The following is a 16,750-nucleotide window of genomic DNA, read 5'->3' as shown; positions in this document are numbered from 1 at the left end:
ACTTCAGGGACTGGTCAAACCCTTGGAAATTCCCGATACAAATCGTGTAATGTGAGCTTGTAATCCAGCTGGGCATGTAATGGACATTACACAGACATGAGTGTTTCTCCATATCTATGAAGACATATGTATCTCATATAAAAACACATTCATCTTTTACAACAGTCTGGCACAGATGAATGCCTACAACCAGGAGAATCAGCGTGATGATACAATCAATCTCCCCTAGCAAAAGAAATGTGTACCCTTAATAAGTGCTTCCTTTTAATGATTTACTTTAAGGGCTTTACTTTTGTTATCTTGTCCTGCACTTACAGTAAAACCAATTAAATTGAGGCAGGATCCTTTTGGACAGATCAGATTTATCAGTTAATAGTTGAGGCTCCTGTACTTTTACTTCTAACTCACTTTAAAATATTTTACTAATGGTTAAAAATTAAACACAAATATAACAACTGACATTCAAAAGAATCTCAGCCAGAAAAATTCGTCTACAAAGAGAGATAAAATTTCATCATGCAAGCAGTCCCGGTTTTCTTGGTTTTCTTGTCTCTCTTTTGGTTTTGTGGATCAGAGGTAAGAATTTATTTTATTGTGGTAGCAGTAATTTATTGCTAAAAAAAAAAAAAAGAAGTTAAAAAGCAGTTTATTGTTATAAAAGCAAAACCAGTTGATTTTTTAAAGTTTCCTTTCATAGGATTTGTGTTTCATACATTTGTTTCAGCCCACCTTCAATGTTTGAAGCTTGCCATTTCTCTTTCATGTATTGATTCTATCTGGGGTTTACCCTAACAGGCTTCTGGAAAAGATTTTAATCATGATCCTATCCTAAACCCAATTTGCAAACATGGTTGACTGCAGAAAGGTGCTGCAATTTTTCCTGTCCCTCTTTTTTTGAAAAATTAAATTACAGTCTTCTCATGTGGCAGTTTGGTATATTGTACTGCCTGAAGGTTTGCTGCCGAATCTCTTCTGGCAGAAGTGTCCCAGAAAGCCCCTCTGGGCTGAGCGTTCAACATGCCCTGAGTCTTTTAGAGAAACCCTTAGATAAAAATCAGCACCTTTTGTTCCTATTCAGGACAAATGTCTAGTACAATATGGGAGTTATGCCAAGCCGGATCTGGCTCACAGTTTGGATTCTACCCACCTGAGAACAGCAGGAAGAATTCAGTAAGATTATACAACTGTTAAAAGGGGGTTTGCTGGATTAAATTCTGCTCCAACAACATTCCTGCTGACTTTACTATGGCCAAGATTTCTTCATGAGAACTTTAAACTTAAGCTCCATTGATTCAGTTGACACAGTCAAAGCTGATAAATCACATTTGAGGACTGACTTTTCTCTCCCGTTTTTATGCAAAGTCCATCCATATGTATTTTTCATGTTTCAACATTCTTCCTACCCATAGATCTTAGTAAGCAAAAGCACTCAGCCAGCAATGACGTCACCAGAGAGCTGCACAAACTCAGGTGCAGAGTCACTCACCTAGAGGCAGTTGGACGGAGGGTCAGAATCTGTACTTGCAGTCTGGTGATGACCAGCAACAACACTGCAAATCCACTGCTGTGCAAGAGACAGGAAAAGAGCTAATAAAGAAGGGCACTTTAATTTTCAAATTTCGTTAAGGTACTTGTCACTTCAGCAGTCACATGGTGAAACAAATCATTAATTTCAGATTTCTTTATTTGCTTCTACGTAGCTCATAAATATTTACAGGTGATATTTAAACCCAAAGCCAACCAAGCCAATAAAAAAGTCTCAGAAAAAAACAAGAATTTTTTTTTCTGGTGTTTAGGTCCCCTTGTGTTTTGATTTGCTTACAATCCAATGGTTTATAACACACCACAGCAATGGGATTGTATGGGAGAGTATAGAGCTTGTGGAAGACCAGTAAGAGTGAAGATCACACCAGGTGAATGATCCAAAAACAAAAAGTTCACAAAAACTGAGAAAGATGAGGTGGCCAAAGACAAGGGAATAAACACTATAAATGTTATTTAGTACCTTTGTGCTCGTAAGATAGGAAAAGGATTATGAATGAACACTTTGTTGAGGTCAGTAAAGAGATCTGCAGAACTCTTGGTGCAGTTCCTAGTCTTACTCCCTTTATTTTTTATTTTGTGCCTTGCAGAATGCAGCATCTAATACTGAAGAAAACCAATTTCAGCAGGTTGAGCCTGCCCAGCCAGCTGAGCAAGACACGTACCTCATAGGAGAATGCTTAAGCAACAAATACACACACAAGTCCTGTGAGAAAGTGTTTTGTCATCCCTGGGAACGATGTGTGGAGGGAAAGTGCCTTTGTAAGCTTCCCTACCAGTGCCCCAAGAATGGCACTTCAGTTTGTTCTACCAATGGAAGGTACTTCCGTACTTACTGTCACCTGAAGAGCTATGAGTGTCAACGTCCTGAAGCAAAGTTTCTGCACAAGGGAAAATGCACATCTGAAGGTATTAACATCTTATTTTCCAAAATGTATCGGTCAGTCATTTGTGGCCAAGGAGATGCTTACTATTTACAGCTCAGAAAGTCTGTTCATTTCCTTGCACTAGTAAGAACATGAAGCAGAAAATGAGAAGTCATTGAAAATGGGCAGTATCTATTGATTTTCATAAAAATAAAGTTACTGACAGGCCCAGGTCACCCTACTGCTGGTAGATTGCTCAAATCATCAGGTAGAAAGGGAAGAAACAGACACAGGAAAGAGCTCAAAGGTTTCCAAGCAGCGTGTTGACTATGGTGGGAGGCACAGTGGGAGAGGGCCTGCTGAGAACATTAGCAGAGAGGGTATCTTTTGGATAGGGACAGACCACACAGGAGCAGAAGTCCAAGGGATGGAGCCAAGCTGCTGACGTGTGTGTGGGAGTGCGTGGGGAGAAGGTAAGCCACGTTCACTGCCATCATCTTCACACTGTGGATTTCATCAAAACAGAAAGCTATTGCCCTGCAAACCAGTGACGGTTTGTGCACTGACAAGCAGCTGTTTGTGCTCATCTGCTTTTCAGGCTGCACCAAGCTGCTTTGTCAGCCCAACCTCCATCTGAGTGCAAGGAGAAATGGCTCCTGCTAACTAGGCGGGTGGCCTCTTTTAGCAGTAGCGGTTCCTGTTCCTACCCATCCTTCAGCTGCACCTCCACCGAAGGCAGCAGGAGCAGCAAGCCGGGCCCAGGACTCTCCTGTCCAGTCTCTGTCTCAGTACCAGCCCTCCCTTTCCCCACAGAAGCAGCAGCTCAGTCCACTGCCCTCAGGGTGGCAAAATTCAATTTGCCCATTATACTGAAAAGGATCAGAGAGCCTCCATTCACTAAGTTAAGCGGAGGACCTTAGCTCCACTGTAAATAGCAGAAGTTTTGCTACACAGGTAATAGACACAGGATCTGGATATCTCACTTGAAGCGTTACTGGTTGGTTATCAAAAATCCTCTAATGAAAGTTATTATACTAAGATGCAACCTTTGCTCAGTACACCTTCAGGTACTCTTACGTGGTAGGAACCATTACCCTCATTTGTCCTGAAACTGGTATATTTTGAAAAAGTGGCAGGCTCAAAGCCACAAAGTCAGTCCTCAGAAAAATCAGGAATAATACCTAAAGCTTCTGATTCCCAATCTACTGTTGTTTCCATATGAACTTTGGCTGTCAATACAAAATTAGACCTGATGTGTTTCTGTGCTCTTCTTTCCACTAGATACATCTACATAATATGATTTTATTTGGGGATTTTTTTTAATTTATCTTTTTTTTTAGAAACATTTTCAGTCTCTGTGGGCAATGGAGATTCAAGTTTGCTTCGAGTAAAACCTCTGAATCAAAAGAACCACATTCTTGTATGTGATAGTGAGTGGACTATGAATGAAGCAAATGTGGCTTGCAAGCACCTTGGCTTTGAATCGTAAGTTTGGGAAATTTATCTCTGGATAACTGCAAGGGATCTGAAAAAGTAGTGATGCTTAGGGAAGTGCCAGTCGCAGCCAGCCAACAGTTAAGGCAGAAAACTCATCAACAATGTACTGGCTGCAATATTCTGATAAAGTTTCTTAAATTGACACCTGGAACTGAAAGCCAAAACATAGATTTCTGTGTTCTATTACAAATTACAACTATACAAACCATAATTGTTTTAAAATAAAGCTGAAGACCAATGCAGAGGTTTTCCCTCAGGTCTGTGTAAGGGAAAGTGCATAGATGGACCATTCCCAAGTAGTTCTGAGCAATAACCTGTATGCAGAGAAAAGTAAGAAATGACAGCTGACAACAGGGCACAGCTCTGTTTTGCTGCTTGCACCAGCCAGACTAATAAGAACCAGAACATGTTCTTTTCCTTCATCCCTTGCCCCTGCTGCCATTGCTTGCTTTGGCCCCAGGGATGGCCACACAGAACTTGTTCTTTTTCCTGCGACCACACTGATGACCTGAGTTGCACGTTCAGCTCAACTCTATATCCTGTACATAATAACTTTACACATATACAACTAATTTAACTTAGTCACATAGGGCTGCCCCCCCAACCCTACCTGAAGACTAAAAATGCTATTGCAGTGCCCTGAATTGTCCCCTCTAGGTGAGAAGCAAACATTTCCTAGTCCTAATCAGTATCTCTTTAGATAGCATAGAAGGGTTTGTCCTGGGACAGAGCATTCAGCCCTAGAGTCCCACTGTAAGCCTCTCTAGTTACTTATTTACTCGATCCATATTTCTTTAAGGTAGGGGACACATACACTGTTAGGAGGATACCGCTCAGGTACAACCAAGGGAGATAAAATTTATTAATCCCAGCCTTGCAGTGGCTTGAGCTTTCTCAATATGCATTGGTTTTGATGACACCAAGGATACTTGACCCCATGCAGGATGGTTTCCAAATTATGGCTCACCTGTGTCCACACAGAGATAGAGATCTGAGCTTACAAGTAAGGAGACTTTTCTATCCATCATGATACACAGTGACTGTCATAGAGCTACATACGGATTTAGGGACAGTTTTATGCAGCAACCAGCAAAAACTAGCACTTTGTTTTACTTTTTCTTCCAAAGTAAACATCTCCTACTTACCCCTAGACAATTCCATGGGACGTCTGCTCTTTTTCTTAGCCATGACCAAAATTCATTTACACTGAGGAAAATCATATAAATTCTAAACAATAAAAGCAGTGGACAATCCATCGTGAAATTATATAATTTGTTATTATTATTTGTATCTTCACAGAGGTGCTGAATATTACCAAGCTGATTCCAGCATCACAGAATCTGCCTTAAATTCGTTGCACTGTCTGAAAATAACTTGCAGGGGCCTAGAGACGAGTCTTGCTGAATGTCACATAGAGATGAAATCAAGAGATAGTCATGAGGGATTTGTTAGTCTTCAGTGCCATGAAAACCTCAGAGGTTAGTAGGGGGTTTTTTGTTTTATATCTATTTGGGGTTCTTATATTTTAAGTTTATTTTAAATAATTAGGACCTAGTTTGCTGAACTCTCAGCCACAGCAGACCTGAACTGAAACATTTTGATTTTTTTAAATAATCCTTCTGCAGACTTTGAGACAATTGGGGCAGTGTTGAGTCAAGACAGTCTTGAGTTTACGGGTTTGGAAAATCACTGTTGCTCCTAAAGAATTTTTACAGATATTTCTCAAAAGTGAATATATTTCACCCATGGTTCTGTTTGCTTGCCCATCCCTTCCAAGGGTACCATGGTATATTGTATCCCACAGGTCTTGTCTCTCCCGGTTTAACTCCTACTGTTTTGTCTATGAGGAAGATCAGTAGCACTGTAGCCAGACAAGCATGACTGTAGTGGAACTGTTCGTGTCTTCTGGGGAGTTTTGGGACTCCTGAGTTTCTCATTGATATAAGGAGAATCACTCCTTGTTTTGACTTCTAACAGCTTTCTATTTTCTGTAGTGGGCTTTCTTTGGCACTGATAAACATCAGCCTTTGATGCTGCTGGTTAGGAGAGCTATGAATCATCTCAGGTTTTTCTTATGCCCAAAAGTAGGAGTGCACAGACTCTTGATTACTTAGTTCTGGAGAGGGAACATCCATCATCTTAACCACCTGAATCATTTACAGTGGGTTTGAACTGATCATTTCTGATTTAGTTCTTGTCTAGAAGAAATGAAGGTCCTTTTAGCAAGGCTCTTGCAAGTTGGAGGAGGAAAATAAGTGGTCACATTGAAAGCTTGATGAGAAGGTGATTAAAACAATAAAAAAGGTTCCTATTTACATTACTGGGCCTCAGAATGCCTACTGTTGATCGGCCAAACTGCTGATAGAATAAAATGCACAAGCAAAATATTTTCGTGGGCAGTTGTGAACCTATAGACCTTTCCACACTAACTTCATTTTCATCATGCTGCACAGCTTGTTCAGATGGTGAGTTTCAGTGTGTCAACAACAAGTGCATTTCTCTGAACCAAATCTGTGATGGAATCAATGACTGTGGAGACCTAAGTGATGAACTGTGCTGTAGAGGTAATAATTTCCTTTCTCAGCTGTTTCAAAATCATTTCAGCAGAAAATCACCCCCAAATAATTTTTACAGTGATGTAACAGCTGGAAGTCTTTTTTCCAGTAAGCCACTACATTAAAGCAATCAAACCATAGTTTATGTATACGCAAGTGCAAAAAATGTAGGCATAATATAAGTTTTTGAAGCAGGCAAGTGATCTCTGAGAATCTGGATTTCCTCAGAGGATGAGGAAATACAATGAGATTATTTAGGAGGCTACTAAACATGGATACAAAAAAATGAGCTGTGTTAGAACAAAAATGTATTTTTAGTTGGGAAAAATCAATAGTAATTAAACAAGACACTGTTTTTCCAGTGAACTATCATTAAACCAAAGTAAGATCTCTCTTAAATTTATTACTAATGCAAGATCATCCATAGAATATCTGTGAACAGTTCCAGTCACCTTGCTTGTTCATGAGCAGTCATTCTTCCAGCATCTGCAATTCCAGTTGTAACAATTTTGATAAGAAACAAGGCATGGATCTAGCATGACCTGAATACAGGAGAATAGTTTCAGAAGTTGTGTTTCAGGTGCCAAATGGTAACATGGGTTACAAATCCCATCACTATCCCTAAATAACCTTAATTTTGTAGGTTTACAATTTACAGTAAACTTAGTCTGATAATCATGGAAAAACAGTTGCAGGCATTTTAGAAAAAAATAATAAATACCTGTGGCTTCATATATTTAGAGAACATTTATTCAGATTCCACTTGACACAAATAGCGCTGTTTCAGCTATATGGGCTGAAAACAATGCTTCCTGGAATCAAAGAAGTATTTCAACTGAGTTCAGTGGTCTTTGGATCATACTGGGATATCTGGATACTTTTAGAGAACTATCTTATTTTCTATTAAGATCATATATCCTTAAATAGTAAATTGACACAAGACTATAAAGTAGCTCAAAAAACCCTGCCATAAATTCAAGCACTGCTTTGCTTTTGATAACATACAAAGTGATCACAAGAATTAAAAGGAAGGGGGTCCTCAGGTTTGTAATAACATTTCATATAATCAAGAATTTTAGAAGAAATAAGTTATTATATACAGTATCTTCAAAATAAGAGTTCTGATTCCTAATCCTGTATTTAGCTCATTCAACCAAAAGCCATCTTGGACTTGGATTTTGGGGGGGAAATTTGATCCAAGCATCACAAATTCCTCATTTGAGATGATCAGTAACGCTGGCAGAACTGGAAGTCCTTTGGCTGAGGTTGAGTGTGGAGATGTGTTGTGGATGAAACTGGTAAGGAGTGATACCAAGTCTAGCAGTACAATACTGAACTGGTAACAGAGATCCACATTTTTTAAGTCTTAAAACTTCAAGACTGTAAAATGAGAAGAGCCAAGTATTCATTTCGTTTTACACTTACAGAGCCTGCTTTTATGATCTGTTTATGAACAGCCAAGTCCCCCATAACATGGATATTTTATTGTGTTTATATTTTAAAAAGTTCTCTAACTATGTGAGATTGCTGAATCATATGATGCTGTGATTTACATTTGTAATTCTCCTCTGTTACAGAGTGCAGAGACAACAGTTTCCACTGTCGGTCAGATATCTGTATTCCAAACAAGAATGTCTGTAACAACGAAATTGACTGCCTCACAGGAGAGGATGAAGCTCGAGTTCTCTGTGCAGGTTTCCTTCTGAAACATGTTTTTGTTTCTTACTTTTCATTCTGCTCAGTTGGAACTAGAGACTACACAATGCATATTATTAAATTATTTAACAGATTAGCAAAACCAAAATGCATGCAAGAATTAGTCTTCCCAATGTTATGTTATGCACAGTAGGAGGAAAAGGTCACGTAATTTTCCTCCCTTTCCTTCTAGAAAAGAATAGCAAGAAAACTAAAGGAAGGAAGAAACAGATGATGTTTTAGGAGGCTTAAGGCAGATTATGTCTTTTGCTTACGTGGCCATCTATCAAACTGGTATCCCCCTATTTGTGAAGAAAGCATAGACAGGACAGGCAGGAATATTCTCCTCACAGATGAGGAATTCAACTAGTTTGTCAACATAGTAATTCTTGTGTGCTGTCCCCTCACTGTTGAAAAGATTTTGTTTTGAAATTAGAATGTTCTTCCTTGCTCTGATAAGAGACAAAGTCTAAAGCCAAAAAGTAAACACTATTGGTAAACAGTAATTGGTAAAGGTAAACTGAACTCTAAATGTAAGTATTACTGTCGGTAACATGAGAACAGACCCAATCCTCAACCTCCATTTAGGAACTGAATTCAATGGGCATCTTATTTGAATAAAACCTGACAAACCAGATTCAGGAAACATTTAATTTACCTCTCATGTTAAATAACCTCCCTTACCCTGTTAAAGGAGGCACACAGTACACAACAGTATCATCTAAATTGAAAAACAACAAAAAAAATCCTGTTATCTGATGCTCATTTTGCCTTTAGAAAGCTCCTAAAGGTTGATGGGGAAGGAGGGGGAATTTCTGTTGTTTCCTGGTGGAGGAGAATGGGCTATCACTTTAGAGATTAAAAATCAAAAAAAGGCCATTTCTCAGGGTTTCTTTGCAGAAGGGCTCCCTAGGCATGGAAGGCAGAGTAGATGTCATGTAGTTACGAATGAGTATCATCTGCTGGATGTAGGTCATTTGTAGTCTGAGGCAGCCAGAGTGTCTAGTAGGAAAGGAAACAGCAGGCAGCAGGCTGAGAGAGTATTGCTGTCGATGTGAAATGGTGTGCCCTCATGCATTTAAAACATGCACCACGATTTTGGCACACAAACATACATTCAAGTAATAGAACAAATTTAAATGTTTGCCAGTATTTTTAGTATTTTGTTACTCTACTACAGGCAAAGAAAAAGGTGCTGAAAATCACAGTATGGATGAAGGTAAGTGTTAACTAACCTTCCAAAAACAACATCATTGCCTCTTATTAGTGGCTTTCTAGATACCAGGCAGCTGGCCAGATCCAGAACACTCAGATATTTGGACTTTGTGATTTAGTAATATACACTCTGGGGCTTACTATTTGTCTTGCTTTCCACTAATTTCAAGAATGCCATAATAATTCATCCTGGCTGAGGACCCACATCTGCATGTTTTGGCAACTGGTGGAGGTAAACTCTCAGCAAATCAAGGAGAACTGCTTTAAAATTATTTGCCTGAATGCAAGCAGCAGTGGAAAATGAAGAGAAGTAATGTGATGCTAAGACACAAGCAATTTTCAAAGCATAAACAGATGCCAAAAGTTTTGGTCTTTGCTTTCCTGCTTCTCCAGCTACCGGCATATTCACAGCACTCAGATTTTCAGGACAAAGATAAACCTGTCTCCAAATAGGGAGAATGGATACCTGAATTCTGAGATACATTTCTCCTTTTTGTTAAAGAAAGAAAAATGACAAAGACACTTCTTCCCCAAGTACACTGCGGTTTTACAAATCACACATTAATTCGACGGAAAAGAATCATAGGTGGAAAGACTGCAAGAAAGGTAAAAAAAATCCTTACCAGATATGAGTTCATTCAGCATCAATTTAAATGGGCATTATTGTCCTTCTGTTAAAATGTATGGAAATAATAAAATTGGCTACAACACTAATTTCATGTTTTGCAGCAGTAGTGGCATTGCACTAAAAGAAAGTAAAGTGAAGCACAATTTATAAAGTAAAATATGCAGTTGCAAAACTGAGCACTACAAGTACACATTGAAAATGATTCAGCAAAATACTTAATACTATAGCTAGAAATAACAGTTCTGACAAAATGGAATTTAAATTTGTGCTTTTGAAACAGAATGCAGTCAAAAATGCTATTCTTGATCACACCAGGTCAGATTCTACATCTGTTTCTCTGGCTACAAGGGGTTTCATGACAGAAAGCTGGAAGGAAGGAGGCATCGCACAAAGTCAGAAGATTGAACAAAATTACTGCATTTTAGAGTATATATCCTTTATATCAGATGGAGCCCAATTCACAACTTCTGGAGAGCAGATTTTTTTATTTACAACTAGATACAGTCAAGGAGATGAGTTGATACCAAGAAGGGTGTTTGCCCTTTATGCACTAAAAATAGTACAATTATTATGATTTCACATTATGGGTATTTGTTGTTTGAATAGGGTGAATTCCCTTGGCAAGTGGCAATTAAAGAAAATCACCATGAAGGTGCAACAGTGTACTGTGGAGGGGTTTATATTGGTGGCTGTTGGGTTCTGACTGCTGCACACTGTGTCAGGTAAAAACAACAAACTGGGGCATTATTTTCTTCTTGCAAGGCAAAAGATTGATTGGGATATTATTGTCCTTCTTAGCTACCTGTTTGCTAATTCCTATTTGCCTATTGAATAAAACAATTTAAAACACTGACTCACATTAACAATGGGGAAGATTCAGAGAAAGTAGAATATTTTGGCAGTGAATAGAAAGATTAAAAAGAAATGATGAGTTGGAAGAGACACGGCGTTCTTCAGCCAGAGTGTAGGGAGGCAGGATAGGTTCACCATAACCGCTTTGCCTGAAAGGGAGATACAAGAGACGTCCTCTCTTCCCCAGCTCTACCTTGGGGGGGGAGTCCAGGATCTGTTCCCTGAGAATGTCCCTGGGGTCGTGTATTCCCCAGAACAAGCAAGAGCAGACAGGGAAGATCTGCCAGTCCCAGCATCCCATCCACACCTGTTCACTCTTCCTTCATTTGAAATCAGAGAGGCATGAACACCTGCTTTCTCTCTGTCACAGCACTAAACACAGAGGCTGGCCATTAAAATTTTTTTTCTGTATTAGTTTCAGTACTCAGCAGTAAGTCTCATCTGCCTTGCATTTGCTAAACTTCAGAAAAACCTAAACATCAAGTCCAGAAAGAAACTATATGTATATAATATTTTTATTCTAGAGAAACTTTGATAAAATGCAAAAGTTTACAGCTAGTTGAAATGTACAGTGCCTGTGTTAAGTTCCCTAAACATATTTTATTCCACTGTTTTTTTCCAGGGCAAATCGAGTTCATCTGTACCGTGTCTGGACTGGACTGTTGCATACAGCAGAGCATGACAAAGAGACAGACACTTTCACTCTAAACCAACTGATAATCCATGAAAAGTATAATGCAACAACTTATGAAAATGACATTGCTCTGCTGGAGCTGAAAGCTTTTGCAAATGGAGAATGTCCCCTGAAACACACCACACCTGCCTGTATCCCCTGGTCACAGTATATGTTCAAGGCTGGTGACAGGTGCAAGGTTTCTGGATGGGGACTAGAGGAAGGTATTTGCTTTAGTGCTTACTACAAGAATGTATTACTTGTATCACTCATTTTCTAATTGGGGTGAGCTTTCATTGTACTTTCAATGTACTCGAGCGTGTCCAAAGAAGGGCCACGAAGCTGGTGAAGGGTCTGGAGCACATGTCGTACGAGGAGCGGCTGAGGGAACTGGGGTTGTTTAGTCTGGAGAAGAGGAGGCTGAGGGGAGACCTCATCGCCCTCTACAACTACCTGAAAGGAGGGTGCAGAGAGCCGGGGATGAGTCTCTTTAACGAAGTAACAAGCGATAGGACAAGAGGGAATGGCCTCAAGTTGCACCAGGGAAGGTTTAGGCTGGGTATTAGGAAGCATTTCTTTACAGAAGGGGTTGTTAGGCGTTGGAATGGGCTGCCCAGGGCAGTGGTGGAGTCCCCATCCCTGGAGGTGTTTAAGAGTCAGGTTGACATAGCGCTGAGGGATCTGGTGTAGTTGGGAACTGTCAATGTTAGGCTAATGGTTGGACTAGGTGATCTTCAAGGTCTTTTCCAACCTAGATGATTCTGTGATTCTGTGATTCATTTTGAAAAGGCTGAAGAGTAGTGGTGCACAAAACACTCAGAAGAAGCTGAGTACAGAAAACATAGGCTGTAGTTCAGCAGTTGGCTATCACTGTTGGCTCTCTTCTCTGCACTGCTTCCTCTGCTGTTTCAGCCACTTATGATATTAATCTGGAGGACACCCCTGGTTGAAAACTACCTTGACAATAAGAAATGCTCCGTTTGCCAATCTAAGATTTATAGTAGTTGCGGAGACCTGGTAACTACTTAACAGGTGGTGGTTAGTAGCTGACAGTGGCCCATAGTCACAGCCCATCCTCTGTCCCCTGCCCAAGAGGATCTGAGCTACAGCCAACAGTTATGAAACTCAGAACACCTTGTCTCTGATGTGTTTGAGTTTAGCCCAGAGAAGGTTGTACAGAGACAGGTAAGCCAAATGTAATCACGCTTTCAAAGATTTGGGAAGCATTTGTTTTGCATCACAGTGATTACAGCCTGGTGTTGGAACTACTGCATACTGGTTGTAAGGGCTGTCCTGTCCATAATCAGTAGAAGTCCGCAAAGCAAATACAAAGTTGAGAATTACTACCAAATGGACAGAGAACAAAATAGAGAATCTCCTTAACCTTGTGAATACATAGTTCACCTGTATCTTCAGTATCTGGACCACTCACCCCAAAAAGACAGAGTAGAATTGGAAAAAAGGTAACAAGGATGATCAGAGTCACACCTCCATTTCACAGAAAACAATATACCAATTTCCCAGTGTCTGAAAACCTTGATATGGAAAACATAGGAAAAAACATGAGGAAGACAAGGAAAGGGAAAGGCTGAAAATGGCACAAAATCAAAGTACTGTGTTTAACACTGCAATTAAACCACTCTGCTTTTATTTTGACATATATGGACAGTGTTCTTCAATTCATATGGAGTATTAGTGGCAGTTTAAGGTGTCTGGTTTATAATACTGAAGATTATGTTCTGTAGATATACAACTGTGAATTTATGATGTTAGAAGTGTCTAAGATACACTTACCATTTTTAATTTAGAAAAGTTTATTCTTTTCTTTTGTAGGTTACAACAAACCACATGTCCTCAAGTGGGGCAATGTTCATTTATTTCAGAATTGTTCTGAATTGTATCCAGGACGATTTTTTAAACAAATGGCATGTGCAGGCAAGCATCAGTTTTCTTACTATAATTTCTCTACCATCAAACCCACTGTTTATAAGGTCAGACATACGAGCTGGGAATCTTTTAGACTTGGGAAAGACAATAAACCAATTGCCGCAGTATCACCATTAGCAAAATGCTGGCCATTGGAGCCTAGATGCATCCACCATTACATATCTATCCATAAACAGAGTTAAGATGACAGTATGCCAAGTTTCTGTGATTATGGGCACATTTCAGCATGGAATTTGAGTTATGTTTTCTAAATACACAAGCACTATACAGCCCACTGAACTTCCTACCTTTATTATATTTGATTCTGATTCAGCAACATATTTAAATGCCTGTCTTAGAGCACACTGGTAGTCCAATTGACTAGAACGTGACTATTCCTCTGCTTAGACAGTTACTACTACCACACTGCACTCCAGGAAAAATACAATTAACTTTTCAAACTAAGATTAGCCTGGCCAGGAAACTGCTTGTCACTTCTAGCACTAAAATATGGATTTTAAATACATATTTTTTGCTTCTCGAGTAATGAAAGAAATTGCCAAATACCTGACTAAAAGAGCAATGAGTATTCAACTTACAGGACTGATAGTCTCAACTGTTCTTTAAATCAAACAATAAAGGCAATATCTAAACAAACAATGAGAAAAACAAAAACCAGATTTAAAAGCCAAATCATTTGTGATAAATTCAGCATGACATCTATAAGATACTGGGTTTGTCTACTGTGCAAGTTCTGTAACTTACCTCCTTATTCTTCAATGTGTTCCAAGTGATCATACTTTACCAAGAGGGAATAAAGACAGTATCACATGGGACAACATCAGAAAAGGGGTATCTGGGGTTAGGTTCCCCTCCCTGATGCAAATACAGTCTTTGGAATTAAGAGCTAGTAGTATCCACAGGAGTTAGTTATACAAGAAAACATTAATTAAACTGAGTAAAGGCAATAAAATCTTGTTTCATAGGATAGTAATTCCAACTCTGAAAAGTTCACAAAACTCTTTCTCAGTAGTGTGGAGATTCAAGAAAGAAGTTACATTTATAAAAACTTGGAGACTCATGCTTAGTATGGGTTCCTTCATACTAGGTCAATCAATCAAGCAGAAAAGTGTGGTAAGGGTTTTAGAAATTAATAAACTTCTAATAAGTACATAGGACATAGCATAAATAATATTCTAGCTCTGTAGCAGTGTTTCTATCACATCCTTCACTCTTAATTCATTTTTTCACTAGCACTATATTTGCTAAAACTCATAATGACCACTGGATCCTACACCCTTGCACCTCAGGGCCGCTATCTGGTGTTGCAAAAGGTCCCCACTGTGACAGAGACCTTGCAGTGAGGGCACTTACAGACAGTTGCTCTCTCTCCCATTCCAGCATTCACATGCTCTCCTTCTTTTTCATAAAGCTGGTAGAGAAACTAATTTTGAGGCCTCTGCCTTTCTTGTACAGCTCTGTACAGACGGAACTGGCCAATGGCCAATTGGGTAGAAAGGACACCAAAGGCAGACACATAGGCACACACACATTATGATAGCTTCATTTCCATAGGAATCAGCCTACAAATCTTTTTATCTTTTTCCTCCTGCTTTTGTCCGCTTTTAATGAGCTACTTCTAATGATACAATAGACAATATGGCTGAATTCTTCCCTATTGCACAGGGCAAAACATGACTCACATCACTGACATCAAAGCAAATGAGGAGAATTTGGGCCAGCCAAAAATGTAAAGAGAGGCCCTGCACTTAAAAAGAAATAAGTAACAGACCAAAGAGGTTAGGAACCTCCTTTACTGGTGACCATTAGGCAAACAGCTGTCAGGAAGTGACATGGACCTGAAAAACCTTCTGAGCTCTGTTTTGTGTGCTCCCTTGTATATGAACTCATTTTTGCTTTTTTTCTCCTCTTTTGCTTCAGGTACTCATGATGGCTCCATAGACAGTTGCAAAGGTGATTCAGGAGGACCCTTGGTCTGTTTTGATGCAGAAAATGTGGCGTATCTCTGGGGTATTGTGAGTTGGGGTGAGAACTGCGGGGAGCCTGGTCACCCTGGCGTGTATACAAAAATCGCCAGCTATTATGATTGGATTAGCCATCATGTGACAAGGAGTCTCATTTCACGGTACAATATCTGAAGCTCAGAAAATTATATACTTCCTTCTTATCACTCATGCAAAAATGGACACTAGTCCTTTTTTACAATCAGCAGCCATGTAACTTAGCAATGATTAGTATAAATCTTTGAAGAATATATTTTGAAAATTTTTAACACTCTATATGAATACCACAATTTTGCAAAAGCCTGTAGGAGGAGAGTCTGCAGAAAAAGTCTCTAGTAAAAGCAGGGAAATTAAAATATCTTTTTCTTGTTACTTGGGTTTTTTTCCACATTTCACATTGCATTTCAATTGTGGTTGTTTATTTATTTAAAATGGACAACCAATGGAAAGCAGTGGTTGGAAAATGACTGCACTGGCAGTACGTGAACTTCACAGAAAGGACAGCAACCAGAGTACTTTAAAGAACTTCCATCATCTCAAGGTCTAGGTCACTAGAAACCCTCACGATGCTGCCTTACTTGGCAGTTGATTCTCTAGGCTTATTGCAAAAGTAAACTTCAGGCCATCTATTAATTGACCGACTGACTATGATTGTGAGATTTGTTGTAATGCAACAATTACCCAAATAATAACTCTGGTGGTAGTTTTTTCAGCTACAAACTCAGACCATTTTTATCTAGCTAATATACCTCATCTGATCATCTTGCTTTGGGAAGTTTTTGTAGCTCTACGTTTTATTAATTTAACCACAGCTGGTCACAAGCAACAAAGGAATTTTAAAACTTGAATCATCAACTTAAATAAAAGGCATCTTTACGATCTTAAGTTCTCTATGTATGTATATATATATTTCTGGTATCCAACAAATTCTTAACATCAAGTAGGGTTTTGTCGCATGTATATATATGTATCTTTTATATATATACACACACAATGCATATAACAATATAAATATATTAAAAGTCTATACATTAAACACATAGACTTAATTCTACAAAACCAAGTTACAGATCTAAAGTTAAAAATTAATACTTTCAGTCAGAATCCCCCATCACCGGATTCTCAAATCAGCACAAACTTTCTACACCAGCATACAGAAGTGTGAAACAGTGATGCCAAGCAAGAACATCCAGGGCCTGATCCTGCAATGTGCAGTCAGGGGGAGTTTTGCTACTGCCTTAATTGACCCAGAACTGGGCAAAGACAAGGGGCCCTCA

At 39.1% G+C, this 16,750-nt stretch overlaps 1 protein-coding gene across 1 annotated transcript; it reads left to right on the top strand.

Moving 5' to 3' along the window:
- Positions 1 to 19: 19 nt before the first annotated feature.
- Positions 20 to 16,358, top strand: CFI (complement factor I). Its single transcript, XM_074866916.1, has 12 exons — positions 20 to 576; positions 2,133 to 2,451; positions 3,749 to 3,893; positions 5,205 to 5,383; positions 6,359 to 6,469; positions 8,038 to 8,154; positions 9,336 to 9,374; positions 9,873 to 9,976; positions 10,605 to 10,720; positions 11,473 to 11,747; positions 13,357 to 13,458; positions 15,391 to 16,358. The coding sequence occupies exons 1-12, from the start codon at positions 517 to 519 to the stop codon at positions 15,606 to 15,608; spliced, it is 1,785 nt and encodes a 594-aa protein (XP_074723017.1). The 5' UTR covers positions 20 to 516; the 3' UTR covers positions 15,609 to 16,358.
- The last annotated feature ends 392 nt before the right edge of the window (positions 16,359 to 16,750 follow it).

The sequence above is a fragment of the Strix uralensis genome, chromosome 4 (genome assembly GCF_047716275.1).
Source record: "Strix uralensis isolate ZFMK-TIS-50842 chromosome 4, bStrUra1, whole genome shotgun sequence".
Classification (NCBI taxonomy): domain Eukaryota; kingdom Metazoa; phylum Chordata; class Aves; order Strigiformes; family Strigidae; genus Strix; species Strix uralensis.
Note: the sequence above shows the minus strand (reverse complement) of the source record. Positions and strands in the feature narration are given on the sequence as shown.

Bases quoted from the DNA above. Each gene is read 5' to 3' on its own strand.
- CFI (XM_074866916.1), top strand. From the start codon at position 517: ATGCAAGCAGTCCCGGTTTTCTTGGTTTTCTTGTCTCTCTTTTGGTTT. The intron at 10,721-11,472 runs GTAAAAACAACA...GTTTTTTTCCAG, and splicing joins ACTGCTGCACACTGTGTCAG to GGCAAATCGAGTTCATCTGT. The intron at 11,748-13,356 runs GTATTTGCTTTA...TTTCTTTTGTAG, and splicing joins TGGATGGGGACTAGAGGAAG to GTTACAACAAACCACATGTC.